This window comes from Lytechinus variegatus, chromosome 10, assembly GCF_018143015.1.
Source record: "Lytechinus variegatus isolate NC3 chromosome 10, Lvar_3.0, whole genome shotgun sequence".
NCBI lineage: Eukaryota > Metazoa > Echinodermata > Echinoidea > Temnopleuroida > Toxopneustidae > Lytechinus > Lytechinus variegatus.
In genome coordinates this window covers 36557148-36577099 of record NC_054749.1, presented here as the reverse complement: position 1 = coordinate 36577099, position 19952 = coordinate 36557148, and the positions used below count along the sequence as shown (strand labels likewise).

General features: G+C 36.2%; 1 protein-coding gene across 3 annotated transcripts in view; it reads right to left on the bottom strand.

The window, feature by feature from the left end:
- Positions 1-19952, bottom strand: part of LOC121422378 (fas-binding factor 1 homolog) — a 57326-nt gene that overhangs the window by 13683 nt on the left and 23691 nt on the right. For all 3 annotated transcript variants that reach the window (XM_041617380.1, XM_041617381.1, XM_041617382.1), the window contains exons 15-23: positions 19703-19809; positions 19023-19216; positions 18645-18738; positions 15573-15898; positions 12532-12804; positions 10918-11217; positions 4803-4979; positions 1206-1403; positions 708-830 (exon numbers count right to left, since the gene is read on the bottom strand). In XM_041617380.1, the coding sequence (XP_041473314.1) occupies positions 708-830; positions 1206-1403; positions 4803-4979; positions 10918-11217; positions 12532-12804; positions 15573-15898; positions 18645-18738; positions 19023-19216; positions 19703-19809 (1792 nt within the window). The remainder of the gene's footprint in view (positions 1-707; positions 831-1205; positions 1404-4802; positions 4980-10917; positions 11218-12531; positions 12805-15572; positions 15899-18644; positions 18739-19022; positions 19217-19702; positions 19810-19952) is intronic.

The following is a 19952-nucleotide window of genomic DNA, read 5'->3' as shown; positions in this document are numbered from 1 at the left end:
TTATGGAAGTTCGATAAGTCTTGTACTTTCTATGGGGATCCTCAAATTGGCAAACATGTTTCAAAATGGATGATTTTGTGAACAACTCTCCATTTTTTCGTACACAAATTACAGATTTTCCCCTTTATTTACATATTTCACATTATCTCCTCCTAACCATCACATATGTGGTGTGAATTATATTCTCTCATGACATACACTTTGCCCAGGAGGCAAGATGAAGTTTTAAAGATAATGGGGAAAGTCTGAAAATTGGTGTACAAAACGATTGCAGAGTTTTCCACAAAATCTGCCATTCTGAAGTATGTTTGCCAATTTGAGAATCCCCATAGAAAGAAGAACAAGACTTTTTAAACGTCCATAACTTGACTTTTAAACTATTCCTCCCATTTTACTCTTTGCAATGAGATTACTTCTCTTCTTGGGTTTTGGTATTCTGTAAGTGGCACATGCATAAAGCAATTAGAATCAAAGAAACATATTTTCAAGACATTAACATAACACTTAGATAAAATAACTTAATTGCTAATACAAAATAATAGTTTATTTAATGCAAGTTGATCAAATTACAATTAAAAGCGATTACTCATTGGTTTGTTTGTTATTTTTTTTATTAGTTGTATGCCAAATTCAAAATGGCTAAACATAGGTTTTAATCTTAATATTTGCATAAATACATGATCAACACAATGTTAGTGATGAAATACCTTTGCTTGTTGTAAAGATGTCTGTTCTGCAGCAAGATGATCTGACATTACTTTCCTTTCTTCTTCCATCATCTTTTGATTATTGCTTAGTTTATTCTGCTCCTGACGCAACCTCCATCTATCCTGTATTAGTAATTATATATATTTGATACAAAATTACTTCACACAAAAAATTAAATGGAAAGGCTGTTGCGACACCCTTATACCTGTCTTAGCTTCCAAGTGAAATTTTGGATAAACAGAACCAATTTGTGCACTTTAGAAAAGATGTATATACGCACAAAGTTCAATTTTATTTTGACGATACTCATTCATGCTAACCTTGAGAGTTTGGTTGAACACAATCGGGCCAGTGTGTTTCAATGCACACAGGCCTGTTTGCACTAAAACTTTTGATGACATATCAGTATTCATAATTTTGTACAGTGGTCTAACATTATACAAATTGTTAATAGTTGGCAGATCTCTGGGTAAAATTTTAAATGATAGAAGGCTGACCTGATCCATCTGAATATTTTGTTCTTTGATGTGAGCTTCAAGTCTTGATATTGTCGCTTGTAACCTCTCTCTTTCTAAGCTCATGGTTGCTTCTTGTTCCTCTAATCTTTTTTTGATTCTTTTAGCTTCTTCCTCTCTATCCTTTAACTCCTGGAGACGATTATCTAGCTGAAATTGATGTTCATCTGATACTCTTCCCTACACACAGAAACAAAAAATACAATTAAAAATAGTAACATGTGGTATTCACAAAGGAATCTCAATTTAACCATTGGTCAGCCATTAGTCCTAAAAGGATTGGGGGGTCATAATGGCCGCCCACGCAATATTCCTAAAACGATAGCACCGCAAAATCTTATGACTCTTTTCTTTAAATTCGCCGCGCAACTTTTGAGACCATATTCACAACATATGGGTATAGCATCGCAATGCCACGTGAATTTTTATGAGACAATATCATGCCGAAAATGGCTCATTTTCACACTTTGTGTACAAAGTCTATGGAAATGAATTTCGTAAAAGGGTGATTATTTTTCATTTTACTTGGTCTGCTTAATCAATTTAATTTAGTTATTAAATGGGATGTGATAATTCCTATTGAAAAAAAAATGAAAAACAACAGATTAAAAAAACAAAGAAATACATAAGAAATTCATATGAAAAAATTTGGTTTTTGAAAATTTTTCTTTGTGGAAACCTGAAAGGACAAGTCCATCCCAACAAAAATTTATTTAAATAAAAAGAGAAAAATCCAACAAGCATAACACTAACAATATCTTGTAAATCTGACATAAAATAATAAAGTTAGGAAACTTTTAACTTTCACTTAATTTCACAAACCAGTTATATGCACATTCTGGTCGGTATGCAAATGAGGGGACTGACAACATCACCAACTAACTATTTTTTGTATATTTTTTATATGAAATGTGAAATATTCTAATTTGCTCCTCATTGTCCTGTGAAACAAAATTTTCTCCTCACTTAACATGTGGAATTACTATTGTTTTAATATCTCAAGGTTCAGTCAAGTTGGTCCTTATTGTCAAATCTATCCGTAGGGACAGTAAACGCAGCAGCAGCACAGAATCAGTTGTCACATTTAATTTCAATAACTGATGTGACATTCTGGCAGTGGGACGATGAAAAAAGTTATAAGGAACTATTTATTACAAAAATATTTATATTACAGTGCATCCCCAAAAAATGTCCCTCTGTCATTCAGCTCAATTCATTCTAAAATGTACTATACTTCTCAATTAAATTCAAAGCACTAGGCAGCTTACTGCATTTTCTAACTTTTATGAAAATTTCATTGGTCTTGCTTCAGAAGTTTTGAATACACATTCTGTTATGGAACAGTGACGCATTTCAGGTCATTTCAACTTTGCAAGAATCTGAGCAGGGACATTTCCTTTATCTGACCAGGCTCATTACATCACAAACTTAAGCATGTTCGGAAGGGCATGTAACATCAAGAATGAAATTTGTTTTGATCATTGATACGGGAATCAGTGCACCAATCTGCAAGAAAATACTACGGAGTAAGATAAGCAAAGGACAAGCCACAAGTGTATCATAATTTGTGGAAGTGATCATTGCACATGGAAATGGACTGTGTTTTTAATTCACACAGACCTCAGTAATAACAAAACAGAAATGAAAACAAAAATAAGTTATGCATTATATCTGGCATGGAACAAGCATGGCCTATTGTTACCTGGGGGCGTTTCATCAATATTTTTGTCCGACAAGTTGTCAGATCTGACAACTTTCCTGGATTCTGATTGGTTGAGAAGCACTGTTACTATAGTAACTGTCGGATAAAACAGGACTTCTTGTCAGATAAAACGTCCAACAAGTCCTTTCATGAAACATGTATTCAAATCACTCAAAGATAGACCAGACATTTTTAGAGGAGTTAACATAAAATCAGCTTTCTAGTTCAGCACAATTAATTGAGAATAATAATTATTTTTATAATCAGTGCTGTATATCGCATATTTATTCTCTAATTGATGAAACCTGTGATCCCCTACTAGATCCATTCTCTCTTCTCCAGCCTTTAGTAACTGTGATCAAACCTGTAATGAATTGATTTGATCCCCTACAAGACCCACTCTCTCTACTACATCCTGTAGAGACTGTGTTCATACCTGTAATGAATTGATTTGATCCCCTACAAGACCCACTCTCTCTACTACATCCTTTAGAGACTGTGTTCATACCTGTAATGAATTGATTTGATCCCCTACAAGACCCACTCTCTCTACTACATCCTTTAGAGACTGTGTTCATACCTGTAATGAATTGATTTGATCCCCTACAAGACCCACTCTCTCTACTACATCCTTTAGAGACTGTGTTCATACCTGTAATGAATTGATTTGATCCCCTACTAGACCCACTCTCTCTACTACATACTTTAGAGACTATGTTCATACCTGTAATGAATTGATTTGATCCCCTACTAGACCCACTCTCTCTACTACCCTTTAGAGACTATGTTCATACCTGTAATGAATTGATTTGATCCCCTACTAGACCCACTCTCTCTACTACATCCTTTAGTGACTGTGTTCATACCTGTAATGAATTGATTTGATTCCCTACTAGACCCACTCTCTCTACTACATACTTTAGAGACTATGTTCATACCTGTAAAGAATTGATTTGATTCCCTACTAGACCCACTCTCTCTACTACATACTTTAGAGACTGTGTTCATACCTGTAAAGAATTGATTTGATCCCCTACAAGACCCACTCTCTCTACTACATCTTTTAGTGACTGTGTTCATACCTGTAATGAATTTGATTTAGATCCCCTACTAGACCCACTCTCTCTACTACATACTTTAGAGACTATGTTCATACCTGTAATGAATTGATTTGATCCCCTGCAAGACCTACTCTCTCTACTACATCTTTTAGTGACTGTGTTCATACCTGTAATGAATTTGATTTAGATCCCTACTAGACCCACTCTCTCTACTACATACTTTAGAGACTATGTTCATACCTGTAATGAATTGATTTGATCCCCTACTAGACCCACTCTCTCTACTACATCCTTTAGAGACTATGTTCATACCTGTAATGAATTGATTTGATCCCCTATTAGACCCATTCTCTCTACTACATACTTTAGAGACTATGTTCATACCTGTAATGAATTGATTTGATCCCCTACAAGACCCACTCTCTCTACTACATCTTTTAGTGACTATGTTCATACCTGTAATGAATTGATTTGATCCCCTACAAGACCCACTCTCTCTACTACATCTTTTAGTGACTGTGTTCATACCTGTAATGAATTGATTTGATCCCCTACAAGACCCACTCTCTCTACATCCTTTAGAGACTGTGTTCATACCTGTAAAGAATTGATTTGATCCCCTACAAGACCCACTCTCTCTACTACATCTTTTAGTGACTGTGTTCATACCTGTAATGAATTTGATTTAGATCCCCTACAAGACCCACTCTCTCTACTACATCTTTTAGTGACTGTGTTCATACCTGTAATGAATTGATTTAGATCCCCTACAAGACCCACTCTCTCTACTACATCCTTTAGAGACTGTGTTCATACCTGTAAAGAATTGATTTGATCCCCTACAAGACCCACTCTCTCTACTACATCCTTTAGAGACCGTGCATGGTTAGAACTGTCTTTCAGTGAGTCCACATGACATTGCATTGCTTTCCTGGTTTCTTCCACCTCAAAGCGACTTTGTACTCTTAGCTCTTCCATCTCTTGCTTGTGTATCTAGGGGATAAATAACAATCCAAGCACTTGTCTAGTATCTTAATATGTTTCAACAAAACTTATTACAAATGAATAATGCAACTCATAGACAGCATATTATTATTATTATTATTATTATTATTATTATTATTTATTTGGCCATAAAAACATACAAAAATTGTACAATGCAATTACATAAATACAATTTGAAATTGAAAAATTAAATATAGATGTAGTAGAAATGAAAAAGAAAAGAGTAAGAAAACGGTTTTTCCGTGGGCCAGGGCTCGCAAAAGTAAAATTCAGTACTATTGCCCAGAGGCATGCAAGCCCTCATGGAAAAACCGTTGAGAGAATATTGCACATTCGATATATAAAATTGCACATTATTAAATTCAAATAAAACATATTGACAAACATTCTAAAAAGTATGTAACGCCAGGCAAGATACAGTAAAAGAAATAAAGACAGGTATTAGAAAGAATTTGAATACCCATGCCGGACTGATTAAGGAATGTTTGTAATGCTTAACATAATATAGCACAAAAATAACTTAGATTTGTGTGAGGTACTAGAGCCCGAAAAGCAACAATGAAATGAAATAAGGAGGAATGCCCTAGACAACAGCAAGAGCATGCCTCCACATTCCTATTAATAGCATGTGTACTCGCCAGGCTCCAGCACCTAATACATAACACTCATAAAGACAACAAATAGTAAAATTACAGGAAACTCGCCTCCTTTGATAAAGAAAAAGAAGAGAAATTAAGAACTGCATAGTAATGATAATTTTAAAAATATAGTAATGATATTGATATTCTTAGATTCTTATGTGCCCCCAACAGTTTTGCTAAAGAGGAATAAAAAAAAAAAAAATCTAATGTACCAAATGGATATAACAGATCATACAGCCTGTACTACTTGAGCATTATTCTGAAATATATAAAAAAAAGATTTAATTATACATTAAATCCTTACTGACAGGTAATTGAATCAAATCAAAATAAAGGAAACAATTGTTGGATGCACATCATAGAATTAAATATGCAAAGTACATGTAATTATTTAGGTAATATGGCAGCAAATCAAATCACAGGAAAAGTGTAATGGCAAAAATTAATTTAGTATAACTGTTCTGGAGTTAATAAAGGTCCAACTAAATAGAGGAGAAAAGAGGGGGAAGAGATATATGCACTGATATTGCAGCAGACAAAAATAATTCTTAAAGAAATGTCCTTGTTGGAATCATAGCACAAATAATGAGGTGGTGAAAAGAAACCAAATAAAAAATGGAAAGAAAATGGAGGTATTTATGAGTTGGACAAGAGTGCTCCCTTTAAAGAAGAAAGAAATGAAGAGAGGGAAGTTGAAACAGCATCATCTCTTACACTTAGAGGAAGAGTGTCCCAAAGTCTTGGAAGGCGCCTAGAGGGTGAGTAGAAAAAAGACTGAGTTCTGGAAGGCAGATGACGGAAAGAAAGCGTTTCAGGATGGCGGGGGTTGATATAGATATTTGCACTGAGCTGTTCACAGTTACAAATTCCACGAAGACACTTAATTGCAAAGGAACATAAGAGATAATCTCGTCGGGAGGCAAGTGAAGACCAGTCGAGAAGCTTGAGCCTATCTTCGTAGGACATCTCACCACGTCGCTGTTTTAAGGCAAGTCTAGTGGCTGTCCTCTGTACACGCTCAAGCTTATCCACCTGTTTTGAGGTTGTGGGATGCCATGCAGGCACACCATACTCTAAGATTGGTAATACTATTGACTTGTATAAGCAGAATATAGAGGATGCAGAAGCACCACGTGCCACCAGTCTTATAAATCCCAACAGACGATTAGCACGTGATACAACAGAGTCAATGTGGGTTTTCCAGGAGAGATCGGAAGAGAGGATCAGTCCCAGGTATCTGAGGGAAGAATGAGAACATAGAGCAGTATTGTTTAAGTAATAGGTAGGTGGGTTAACTTGTCTACTTCTTGTGATATGCATCACCATTGTCTTCGAGGTGTTAAAAGTCATTCCATTTATTGCACACCAAGAGTTCAAAGCAACAAGATCTGATTGAAGTTGATGTTCATCTGCAGATGAATAGATGTTCCTAAAAATAAGAACATCCTCTGCAAACAGAACACAAGGAGATAGAGCATTATAGGAGATATCATTGACAAACAAGATAAAAAGTGTGGGGCCCAGGACACTCCCTTGGGGAACGCCGCTTGGGACATCAATCCAGTCCGATGAAGAGCCTAAAAACAAAACTCGCTGAGATCTGTTGGAGAGAAAAGAGTGAATCCAGTTCCATAAACTACCTTGAATGTTAAATGATTTGGCAAGTTTAAACAAAAGCTGTGTGTGTGGCATTCTGTCGAATGCCTTCGACATATCCAAGAAGACTGCATCAATCCTGGGTGCACGGGTTTTGTCCAAGGTACAACTCCACTGGTGATAAACATTTGTCAACTGTGTTACACAGCTCTTACCAGAGACAAAACCATGCTGCCCAGGGTTGAGAAGTCCATTTGCATAAATATGTTCCTGGATGTTCTTAACGATGAAACCCTCAAGGAGTTTACAAAAAAACTGAGGTTAGGGCAACAGGACGATAGTTCGTGACAAGTGATTTGTCCCCACCCTTGAAGACGGGTGTAATATGTGCCCGTTTCCAGGACAATGGAACTTTGCCACAACCTAAGGATGTATTGAAAAGAATAGAAATAGGAAGTGAAATTTCTTCTGCAACTTCAAGAAGTATACTGGGAAGAATGCCGTCAGGTCCAGGAGACTTATTTCTCTGCAGACGAAGAAGAGCCAAGTGAACCTGTGAAGAAGATACAGAGAAATGTGAAAGAACAGGAATGTGCAAACTACAAGTAGGGGATCATCAGGTAGAGTACATTGATGACTGAATACAGAACTAAAATAAGAACTGAAAGCATCTGCAATATCTCCAGGATTTGAAATATCTACATCATTAAACCTAAACTTAGGAGGAGGAGGCGAGTTTTTGCGAGCTCTTATAAAAGCCCAAAACCTACGTCTATTGTCATCACAGGCAAACAATGTATTAACATATGTCCAATACGCTTTTCTACAGTCCTTCTTCACATTATTTCTGACAGCTTTATAATTTGACCAGTCTACATGATTATGAGTTCTCCTAGCAAGTCTAAACAGAGAATGTTTTTCATTAATCAGAGACCTGATTTCGGGTGTGATCCAAGGAGAGAGGCGATTCTTCCGTTTGTGCACCTGTGGGATAGTTTCCTTAATGGCAGCATCAAGAAAGTCTGTGAAGATTTCGTTGCACTCATCCACATCAGTTCCAGATAAAATAGCTCGCCATGGGATCAGATGAATGAGGTATCGAAGTCTCGCAAAATCTCCACGACGAACCTGTAGAAAGGACCTCAAAGTGGCTCGTTGGGGCGAAGGTCTCGGAGAACGGATAAGGATTCGAGGTTTTGATGCACAAGCATTTCAAGGAATAAATGTCCTGCCTATAACTGTCTAGCCTGGTACCCACTAATTTCATCTAGGTACAGTACAATAGTAAACAAATTTCTTGCTGAAGGAAATGAACACCATGGCTAGGATTTGAACCCATGGTCCTCAGATTGAAAGGTGGGCATCAGAACCTCTCCAGGACACGCTCTTTGTGAGAGTACAACTCTCTCAGGTTCAAGGTGCAAGAACCATTTGCCCACAATGCTCCCACATAATAAGGTACTTAATAGCTAAGAACAATAATCAAATAATTACTGTTAAGAATAAATCAAAACCAAAGGCTTGCTATTCCTACAAACTCAACCAACAGACAGTATTTATATTCCTTACAATTTTTTTATATGGTTTTTCTTTTTGTAAAAAAAAATCTACAAAATGTGATATTGACTTTTAAGACAAAGTTTAATCCCTAAGAAACAACATAAACTGCCGCTGATAATTTACGACATGTAGGAAATCAAAGAAATCATTCTTAATGGTGTCATAACTTTGATTATCGATATAACACTAAACATAAAATGAAATCATTGTTTTACTGAGTTTTCTTGTCTCATGCTTAATTGCTGACAAGTACTACTGGATTAAGAGTGAATTTCAAAAATTTTGAGGGAAAAATTAGTATTATAACGTCTGGTGTTAGAGATGTGTATCCCATTTTGCATCCCCTATCTACATCGGTGCCTAAACCCTCAACAGACTGGGGTTTTCAGCTGTTCTACAGTTTAACTTAGAGTTCACTTTAATTGTGAATAATGTGTCTGTGTTTACTACAAAGCAGTAATAGATATACATACCCGCTAGAGTGTTTTGTCTGTGTTTACTACAAAGCAGTAATATAGATATACATACCCGCTAGAGTGTTTTGTCTGTGTTTACTACAAAGCAGTAATAGATATACACACCTGCTTGAGTGTTTGTCTGTGTTTACTACAAAGCAGTAATAGATATACATACCTGCTAGAGTGTTTTGTCTGTGTTTACTACAAAGCAGTAATATATATATACATACCTGCTTGAGTGTTTTGTCTGTGTTTACTACAAAGCAGTAATATATATACACACCTGCTTGAGTGTTTTGTCTGTGTTTACTACAAAGCAGTAATAGATATACATACCTGCTTGAGTGTTTTGTCTGTGTTTACTACAAAGCAGTAATAGATATACATACCTGCTTGAGTGTTTTGTCTGTGTTTACTACAAAGCAGTAATATATTATACATACCTGCTTGAGTGTTTTGTCTGCGTTTACTACAAACCAGTGATATATATATACATACCTGCTTGAGTGTTTTGTCTGTGTTTACTACAAAGCAGTAATAGATATACATACCTGCTTGAGTGTTTTGTCTGTGTTTACTACAAAGCAGTAATAGATATACATACCTGCTTGAGTGTTTTGTCTGTGTTTACTACAAAGCAGTAATATATATATACATACCTGCTTGAGTGTTTTGTCTGCGTTTACTACAAACCAGTGATATATATATACACACCTGCTTGAGTGTTTGTCTGTGTTTACTACAAAGCAGTAATAGATATACATACCTGCTTGAGTGTTTTGTCTGTGTTTACTACAAAGCAGTAATAGATATACATACCTGCTTGAGTGTTTTGTCTGTGTTTACTACAAAGCAGTAATAGATATACACACCTGCTTGAGTGTTTGTCTGTGTTTACTACAAAGCAGTAATAGATATACATACCTGCTTGAGTGTTTTGTCTGTGTTTACTACAAAGCAGTAATATATATATACATACCTGCTTGAGTGTTTTGTCTGTGTTTACTACAAAGCAGTAATATATATACACACCTGCTTGAGTGTTTTGTCTGTGTTTACTACAAAGCAGTAATAGATATACATACCTGCTTGAGTGTTTTGTCTGTGTTTACTACAAAGCAGTAATATATATACATACCTGCTTGAGTGTTTTGTCTGTGTTTACTACAAAGCAGTAATATATATATACATACCTGCTTGAGTGTTTTGTCTGTGTTTACTACAAAGCAGTAATAGATATACATACCTGCTTGAGTGTTTTGTCTGTGTTTACTACAAAGCAGTAATAGATATACATACCTGCTTGAGTGTTTTGTCTGTGTTTACTACAAAGCAGTAATAGATATACATACCTGCTTGAGTGTTTTGTCTGTGTTTACTACAAAGCAGTAATAGATATACATACCTGCTTGAGTGTTTTGTCTGTGTTTACTACAAAGCAGTAATAGATATACATACCTGCTTGAGTGTTTTGTCTGTGTTTACTACAAAGCAGTAATATATTATACATACCTGCTTGAGTGTTTTGTCTGTGTTTACTACAAAGCAGTAATATATATACATACCTGCTTGAGTGTTTTGTCTGTGTTTACTACAAAGCAGTAATAGATATACACACCTGCTTGAGTGTTTTGTCTGTGTTAACTATAAAGCAGTAATAGATATACACACCTGCTTGAGTGTTTTCATTTCTTTACCATGCTCTGTATACATCTGCTCTATCCTGGCTTGATGTTCACCTATGACCTTTGACCTCTCAACAATGATAGATTCTAGTCTTTCCTCATAGCGTTTGGCTGATTCCTGTGAATCTTCTTTTATTCTATTCTCTCTCTTCTTAGCTCCTTCTTCTAGGAGAGCTATATAGCTTTGATGGTTGGTCTCAACTGTATCTAGCTGTTGTTTATGGTGCTTCTCAAGGAACTGAATAGAAGACTCAAGTTGAGATTTTTCATTCTCAAGCTGGTGAACCTAGATAATTGGTTGAAAAAGAGAATCATACCATCATTGATTGGAATCAGCTGATTGGAACAGAGTAAAATTGAACAAGAAATGGAGTAAGAATTTCAACATGCTGAAACCCCATTAAGAATCCAAAGTATTTAGAACATATTTTTTTACTGCAATACACTTCAGTTTGCTTTGCTAGCAAAACTCTTCCAGTATGAACAAGATGACAGCAAAGTCTTCATCTTCACACTGACCATGCATGTATTATCTAACCTACATGTCCCGGGGGGGGGGGGGCACTTAAATTGACGAGTGGATACCATGCGCGACCCCAAAAACACGTAAAAAGGATGTCTTTTTCAAGATAGGGCATGTTACGTTCGTAAGGTAATAAGGGTGTCAAAAACACTAAAATAATGAAAAAAGGTTATCTATTTCGCTATGAAAGTTATACGTGTTAAGGGTGAAATTTGCGAGGGTATACAGAATTAAGACTAAAATGTTTTATAAAGGATGTACTTTTTTCCCCAACAGTCAACACTACGTGTTTAGAGTACGATTTGTGTGAGGTGTGGGAGGTGGGGCCGCGGAAGTGCCCCCCCCCCCACTTTTTTCCAAAACCATGTACAAAAAACATACAAATGACCATATAATTGTGATTTTTTGCATGGTCAGCCCCCCCCCCCCTTTAAAAACTATTCCGCAGCCCCTGGTACTAAACCCAATGATCTAGGTAAAGGTAAAACCCACGACCGACCTCCATGACACAACAATCAAAATATTGTTGTACTTGTTTAGGGATTCAATGCAGGGAATACTTGACAAGAGTATCGTTTTGTTTCCAATACTTGTTAAGAGTATGGTTTCAAACGCCAATACTTGTTAAGGGGTGCGTTTTCAGAATATGCAAAATACTTCTTTAGGGTGCTTTTCAAGACCCAATGGTTGTGCATGGTATCCACTCGTCAATGGAAGTGCCCCCCCCCCCCTGGCTACATGTACTCATTTCCTAATAGCAGCCAATGGAAATACAATGTCTCAAATAACTCTGTTTCAATAATAGCAGGTGAAATGTCAATAATCAGAGTGATTTGCCACTAGGGAAAGCATCTCATTAATCAAAAATAGTTATATGTTCAGGGAAGTGAAAACAAAAACATGGCAACTACAACAGACTATACGATTGGACTGTCATCCCTAAATTGGTGTAGTGGCTTTGTTGTTTTAGAATGAAAGTTGAAATGAGGACAATATACCACTTTTATAGAAGTTCATAAAGGGATTTTATAATAAAATATAGATAGGTCAAAAAAGTAAGGACAGAATTGATTGAACCTTATTCTCAAGCCAAGTGTTGCCTGATGACATTCCTCCAAAATTAGAACCACCAAGACCAGAACTACTACCAGGAGTAGCACCAAGACTATAACTGAGGCCTAGACCAGGAATGGATGATGGTTGTAGAAACTGTTGCTGCATCATGGCTTGTTGCTGCTTCATTGCTTCTTGTTGCTGTTGAAGGGCTTGCTGTTGCTGTTGTAGCATTGTCTTCTGTTGTTGTTCTTGTATCAGTCGCATCTGTTTCTCATGCTCAGCTGCCATTTGGATCTGAAAGAAATATAGAGTAGTTCGTAAATCTGTCCTGTATTTACAATCAATATAAATGATTCAAATACTAATTCAATAATTGAAATCATTGTTTTACCTCACATAGGAATGGCCACGGCTTTATAAGAAAAGAAAGTATTTATCAAGATAGCTACAATGACTAAAATTTGACCTTTTGCTCACAACACAAAGAAATAATCAGAATTACTTCAAATTTTCAGCTGCTAACTGCTGCCTTCATCGATGACCAAAGTGACCCGATTTGACCTAGTGACGTAGCGATCGATAATCGGGTTGTAGACACTTAGTTAAGGGTTTGTGTCAGGAATCTTACATTGGATAAACAGAACATTCCCTTAGGACCAGATTCCTTGAACACCGATGCCCGAGCTCCATTTCTTCTGGAGTATTGCAGCACATTCACATCAAATCACCTGGACATCAGCAAAGTACAAGTGCTGGACAGGGAGCCGCAGTACTTTGAGGTTTATATCCGGGCATTCAAACATTCTCTCAATAGGAACGGAGGGCGATACAAGCTTCCGAGAGTCTACAACCGGATTATCGATCGCTACGTTACTAGGTCAAATCGGATCACTTCGGTCATCGATGAAGAAGGCAGCAGTTAGCAGCCAAAAATTCTTCAGATTTTTTCTTTGTATTGTGAGCAAAAGGTTAAATTTTACTTATTTTTAACCAACACAGATGAACTTTCATGATAGGATAGCTACAATGGGCTAACCTTTTTCATAATTCTTCTGGCAGGCATGTGGAGGTTTTTCATCACGCACTACCATATACTATAATGAAAATGGTCAAGTATAAAACAAGTTTCTTTTCTATATATTGTTCCACTTCATGAGAGTGTTTCATGAAGCATCTTGTCAGAGATATTAACTGACAACAAGTGGAATGCCTCTGGCCGTCTCACCTGCATCACGCAATTCAACATAGCAGCAGTGCTGACTTTGAAAACTACTGAAACTCACACAAGATGTTCAGTGATACTTGGTTGCTCTTACTTCCCCATTTTATGAATTAGACCAATACACTAACAGAGATAGGATGGTAATTCAACAAATACCCCCAATGCGGCCAAAGTTCATTGATCTCACATGACCTTTGACCTTGATCATGTGACCTGAAACTTGCACAGGATATTCATTGATACTTGATTACTCTTATGTCCAAGTTTCAAAAGTCAGATCAATAAACTTGCAAAGTTGTGATGGTAATTCAACAGATACCCCCATTATGGCCAAACATTATGTCAAACTTCCCTTTGAAACAATACCGCAGTTCGGATTGCGAACTGCGGTGTTGTACCCCATTTTCCATTTGGATCTCAGTTCAGATTGCGAACTGCGGTGTTGTACCCCATTTTCCATTTGGATCTCCTAAAAATCATTTCCAAGCCCTTATCAACCGCGCTTGGCCAAGTAATCCAGGGGTAATCCCCGCTGTCTCAATTTCACCCCCACAGGCCAGTATATGAGCGTTGAGCGAAGGACGAAAAGATAAACAACAGCTGCGCTATTACGTAAGACTTCTCTGCCTGTAGTAGGACCTTCGGAATGAAATTATTGTATTCCATATTTAATCACGTTTTCAAAGGCATATTGTATTCAGTAACCCAATGTTAGTCCATTTTCAATTTCGAACGAAGAAAATCGACCTCGGAATAAGGAAAGTAAGTGAATAAAAATGACGGCATGCTTACAGGGACCGCACTCAGCGCTACGCATGCATCCCATCGTGTGTGGCCCCCTGCTGTGACTGTCTATGCCGGGCTGTTGTTTTATCTTCGGACCAACGTCAAGAAACAGGTTTTTTGATACTTAAATTGCTTTCTTGAGGCAGTTACGGCTGGAGAAGAGAATTGATGAGAAGGGGAACTGGGGTATAGTGTTCTCAAATGGAAGTTTTTCGTCATGGTTCATTGACATTTGACCCTGGTCATGTGACCTAAAATGCGCACAGGATGTTCAGTGATACTTGATTACTCTTATGTCCAAGTTTTATGAACTAGACCAACATACTTTCAAAGTTATGATGGTAATTCAACAAATACCCCCAATTTGGCCAAAGTTCATTGACCCTAAATGACCTTTGACCTTGATCATGTGACCTGAAACATGCACAGGATGTTCAGTGATACTTACTATTATGTCTAAGTTTCATGAATCAGATCCAAAAACTTTTAAAGTTTTGATTGTAATTCAACAGATACCCCCAAATCGGCCAAAGTTCATTGACCCTAACTGACCTTTGACCTTGGTCATGTGATGTGAAACTCATGCAGGATGTTTGGTGATACTTGATTAACCTTATGTCCAAGTTTAATGAACTAGGTCCATATATTTTCTAAGTTATGATGACATTTCAAAACTAAACCTCAGGTTAAGATTTTGATGTTGATTCCCTCAACATGGTCTAAGTTCATTGACCCTAAATAACCTTTGACCTTGGTCATGTGACATGAAACTCTAATAGGATGTTCAGTAATACTTGATTAACTTTATGGCCAAGTTTCATGAACTAGGTCCATATACTTTTTAAGTTATGATGTCATTTCAAAAACTTAACCTTAGGTTAAGATTTGATGTTGACGCCTCCGCCGTCACCGCCGATGTCGGAAAAGCGGCGCCTATAGTCTCACTCTGCTATGCAGGTGAGACAAAAATGCTCTGAGCCAACCAGATGCAAGGAATTCTGTAGCTTATAACAATAGTCAGTGAAAATCTTTGTCATGAAATACTCTATTATACCTGCTGTTGTTTTATAGTTGCCTCGTATTGAAGTAAACTTTCCCTTTGCTTCTCTATCTGACTCTGCTCTTGGTTTAACCTAGTCATTACATCAATATCACTCACACCACCACCAATGTCCCTTGATGGTGTGGTAACAGATACAGGTGTTTCTGGTTTTAGTCTATCCGTTGTTGCTACAGTTGCAGCAGGCGCACCTGGTGTGGTAGAGACTGCAGAGGGAGGTTGAGAAGATAGTGGTTGTTGTGTGGTAAGTGTTGAAGTATTAAGACTTTGTTGCTGTTGTTGCTGCCTCATCTCCTGCCTCCATTTTGGCTCCCGTCTCCCTAAAAGACAAATATGAAAATATCCATGACCTTTTTGCCAGATTAGCACCATTAATCTTCATAATAAATTTGTTCCTTACACTCATCAACTATCATTATTACTATCATTATATACTAGGAAAAAGGGTAAAATTCCATTTGGACTAGATGAATTAAACAGGAAAGAATGAATAACCTGGGATGTGATTCATGAAATCATCAATTGAATAAGTGTTTGTTACTGCAAAATCGTAGAATAGCCTTAAAGGGACAGTTCACCCTGAAGAAAACTTTGTTGTAAAAATAGCAGAAAAAATAATAAAAAATATTGGTGAAAGTTTGAGGAAAATCTGTTAAAGAGTAAGAAAGTTATTAGAGTTCAAAATTTTAGATTTGTGACGTCATAAACGAGCAGCTGCCCCATGTGTTATGTAATATAAAATGTATGAATTTCTCATTTTGTATGGTTCCTGATGACTTAATTTTGTTTTCTTTTCATGATCTGGTGTGAAATGATTTGTCAATTGATATACAAAAGTTACAGTGAAAACCATTTTCAATTTTCTGAGAAAATGACATTTCATTGATTTTTTACCATTCGCTATGTAGGAATGCTACTCGCATATGACGTCACAAATCAAATAATTGAAATTCTAATAACTTTTTAATTATTTGATGAATTTTCCTCAAACCTTCGGCAATATTTTTTATTATTTTTTCTGCTATTTTTACAATAAACTTTTTGTCAGGGTAAACTTCCCATTTAAGAATGAACATACTGAAGCTTTTTGACATGCACTCATCACAGTAAAATCCCATAGATGACTAGAACGCAGCCAAACAATATACAGTGCATATAAAAAAAACAGGACAGTTTTGAAGTCTATAAAAAATTTGTTTCAAATTATCATTATCTATATTTTGATGTTAATAGATGCTCTGAGATGTTATCTTTGAAATGCTATAATAATTTAAAAATAAATTTTGTTCATGCTTGAGCAAACATGGGACGTTTTTGTCTAGGGTTCAAAAAGAGGCTTGCGCCAAAATGGCAGAAATGATAAACTTGATGGCTTTTGGCTACCCGGTAATCAGCAGACTTCCTTTTAATCTCTTCATTGTCTTTGCCATAATTTTCAGATTATGCTGTCAAATTTTGTTACAAATTTATTTATTTACCTGAATTATTTTGTTTTTCATTTAGAATTCTTTTACCTTTGAATTTTCCTTCATAAGTAAGAAAAGAACACTTTTTGTCAACCCAAGTAAGAAGATTTGCATTATTAATTGGGAGAATTTGTAATGATTCAAATCCTGTTATTATGTGAAAGAAATTATGTTATGGTGCCTATAAAAGACATGAATCCTATTTTCAAGGGGTTATTGAATTCTTCACCAAGTTTATGTGCTTGACAGGACAAACAGGAAAGGATTCATCCCTTTCAATGGCAATGATGTATTAAAGTCAATTTTGAAGGAGCAAGATATGACAGATCGGGCAAAGTATATTAAAAGTTGTGAAGCCATCAAGCAAATATTTCCCCTTTTTTATTAAAATATGAAATTTGTGATTTTGACATAATATTCATAAAATGATATCATATTTCACTTTCTATGTTTTCTGTTATTTTCCTATCTACTTTTTTTTTCTTGGTCATGAATTTTTTTATTTTTTTTGGGGGGGGAGCACCCCAAGCTCCCATCCATCAGTATGCTACTGTTCAAAGGAAGAAAAAAACATGCTCTCCCATACTTCTGTTAAAAAAAAATTGTTCTTGCCTAAAGAAGGAATTTTAAAAGCTAAAAGAGAACATATTAAAAAGGAACAACAGCACAATTCAATTCAATTCAAGTAGATTTGGAAATGAATTTTGACAGCATAATTCGAAAATTATGGCAAAGATAATGAAAAGGTTAAGAGGAAGTCTGCTGATTAGCAATAAGTCCAACCATCATATTTATGATTTTATGCCATTTTGGCACAAGCCTCCTTTTTAATCCCAGACAAAAACATTCCATGTTCACTCAAGCATGAACGAAACTAAATTATTTTAATAGCATTTCAAGGATAATACTTTAGAGCACCTATTGACACCAAAATATAGAGATCATAATTTGAAACCCAAATTTTTTCGACTTTTCAAATCTGTCCCGTTTTTTTGATACACACTGTAGAACCGAAAGAGACAATGAATGCTAAACAGCAAGCTGTAATTGGCTGTCAAGGTAAACAGCTCGCCGTTTAGCTTTAATTGTCTCTTTTGGTTCTATTATATATTGTTTTGCTCTAGCATGAGTGCATGTCAAAAAGCTTCAGTATGTTCGTTCTTAAGGATATATTATGAAAACAAACAATTATTGATTTTCATTGAAAAACTTGCTCTGAGCGAATCAGATGCAAAGATTTTGGTGTAGCCATGATGAAGCGGTTCTGACTCTCCCCATGTAATCATGTGTTCAAATCCCACCATGGCCTATCGTCCTTTGCAAGGAGTCAATCCACAATTTGCCACTCTCCACCCAGGTGTTAAATGGATACCTGGTAGGATGCGATAGCCTATGTTATGCCTAGCAATTGAGTCTTGGAACTCTTGTTGGAATGTTCCCCAGGGAGCGGAAAAGGTGAATACATTGTATGCGGGTATCACATGCAAGGATCCGATGATCGGGGTAATAATACATCTGTAAAGCGCTTAGAGATTTTGTTCCGATGTGTTAAGCGCTATATAAATGCTAATTATTATTATCATAACATTTATTTGCTAACCTGAGATAAGCTGTTTGTGATCCCCTGAGATTGAAGTAGTAGATGACTGCCGCTGTACAGGGCTGCTATGTGACTTTCCACTACTTGCTTCAATCTGAAATAACAAGACAGAATGAACATTGTAGTATAATGAACAAGAGCTAGTGTCGCTAAGGCCAGCACATAATACACCCGTCTGTAACACAAAAATTGAGTTATTGGTCAAGCAAGAAGGTCAAGCTGGTTTGTGGGGATTTTTTAATTCAAATATCATGAAAAAATCTCTATTTTGATTTAGTCACATATGTATTAAATACTTAATCAAAAATATTTAATGATGTGATATTCATCTACAATAAACATGTTTTCTTATTTTGCGAGACACACTGTATAACTTACCTGGTTTGCTTGAGAGGTGGGTACAGGGGTAAGGGGCTTGGTGATGGTAGAATTTGAGGTAACTGGGGGTACCCCCTCTCCAGGTTTTTGACTTGGTTCTCTTTTCTCCATATCAGCAAGCTGTTTGATTTGTTGAGCAATAAGACTGGCTCGTAGAGGATCACTATTACCAAGTGGATCATCATCATCATCACCTATCACAAATACAAATTACATTTGATTTAATTCAATGTAGAGAGGGAAGACAGACTACTGAGTGGCCTACATAAGTTAACACTCTTTTTGCTACAAAAATATAAATTTGCTTATTAATAATCACATTTCAAAATAATTACAATAATGTAAAAAAATGTTATGCAACAATACTCTTTAAAAATAGACACATTCTTTCTTTTCCTATGCTTCTCCATTTAATTCTGAATCAATTTCTAAACTGAGAGACACCATTTGTCATCTGACATCAGACAAGTTATAGAACTTAATATTGATTGTCTGAGAAGCACAGGTGTGTTCCAATGGTGAATTTTTGATAACGTCAACTTGTCAGTGCTGATAACACTTTTATAACCACACAAATGAAAAGATGAACAAACTCAAATATCATAATTCTGATAACCAAGGCATAATACATCTATTGTACACTGTACTATTGGAAGTTGTTAGTGGAGCATATTGCTTACTATAATTGATAGAATCAAAGGTACTCCCAAGATCACCAGTTGAACTCAAATCGGTATTTCTTCGTCCTGTCCTTCTTGGGCTTTCATTCTCCCAAGGAAATGGTGACCTGAATATTTGATAAAAAGAATCAATATGATCATCACCTTTATAAAGCTGTTTATAAAGTTAAGCACAAGATCTTGTATGAGAATATGCAGAATTGGAACATATTCTTAGGTGCTATTATAGACGTACATATCATCCACATGA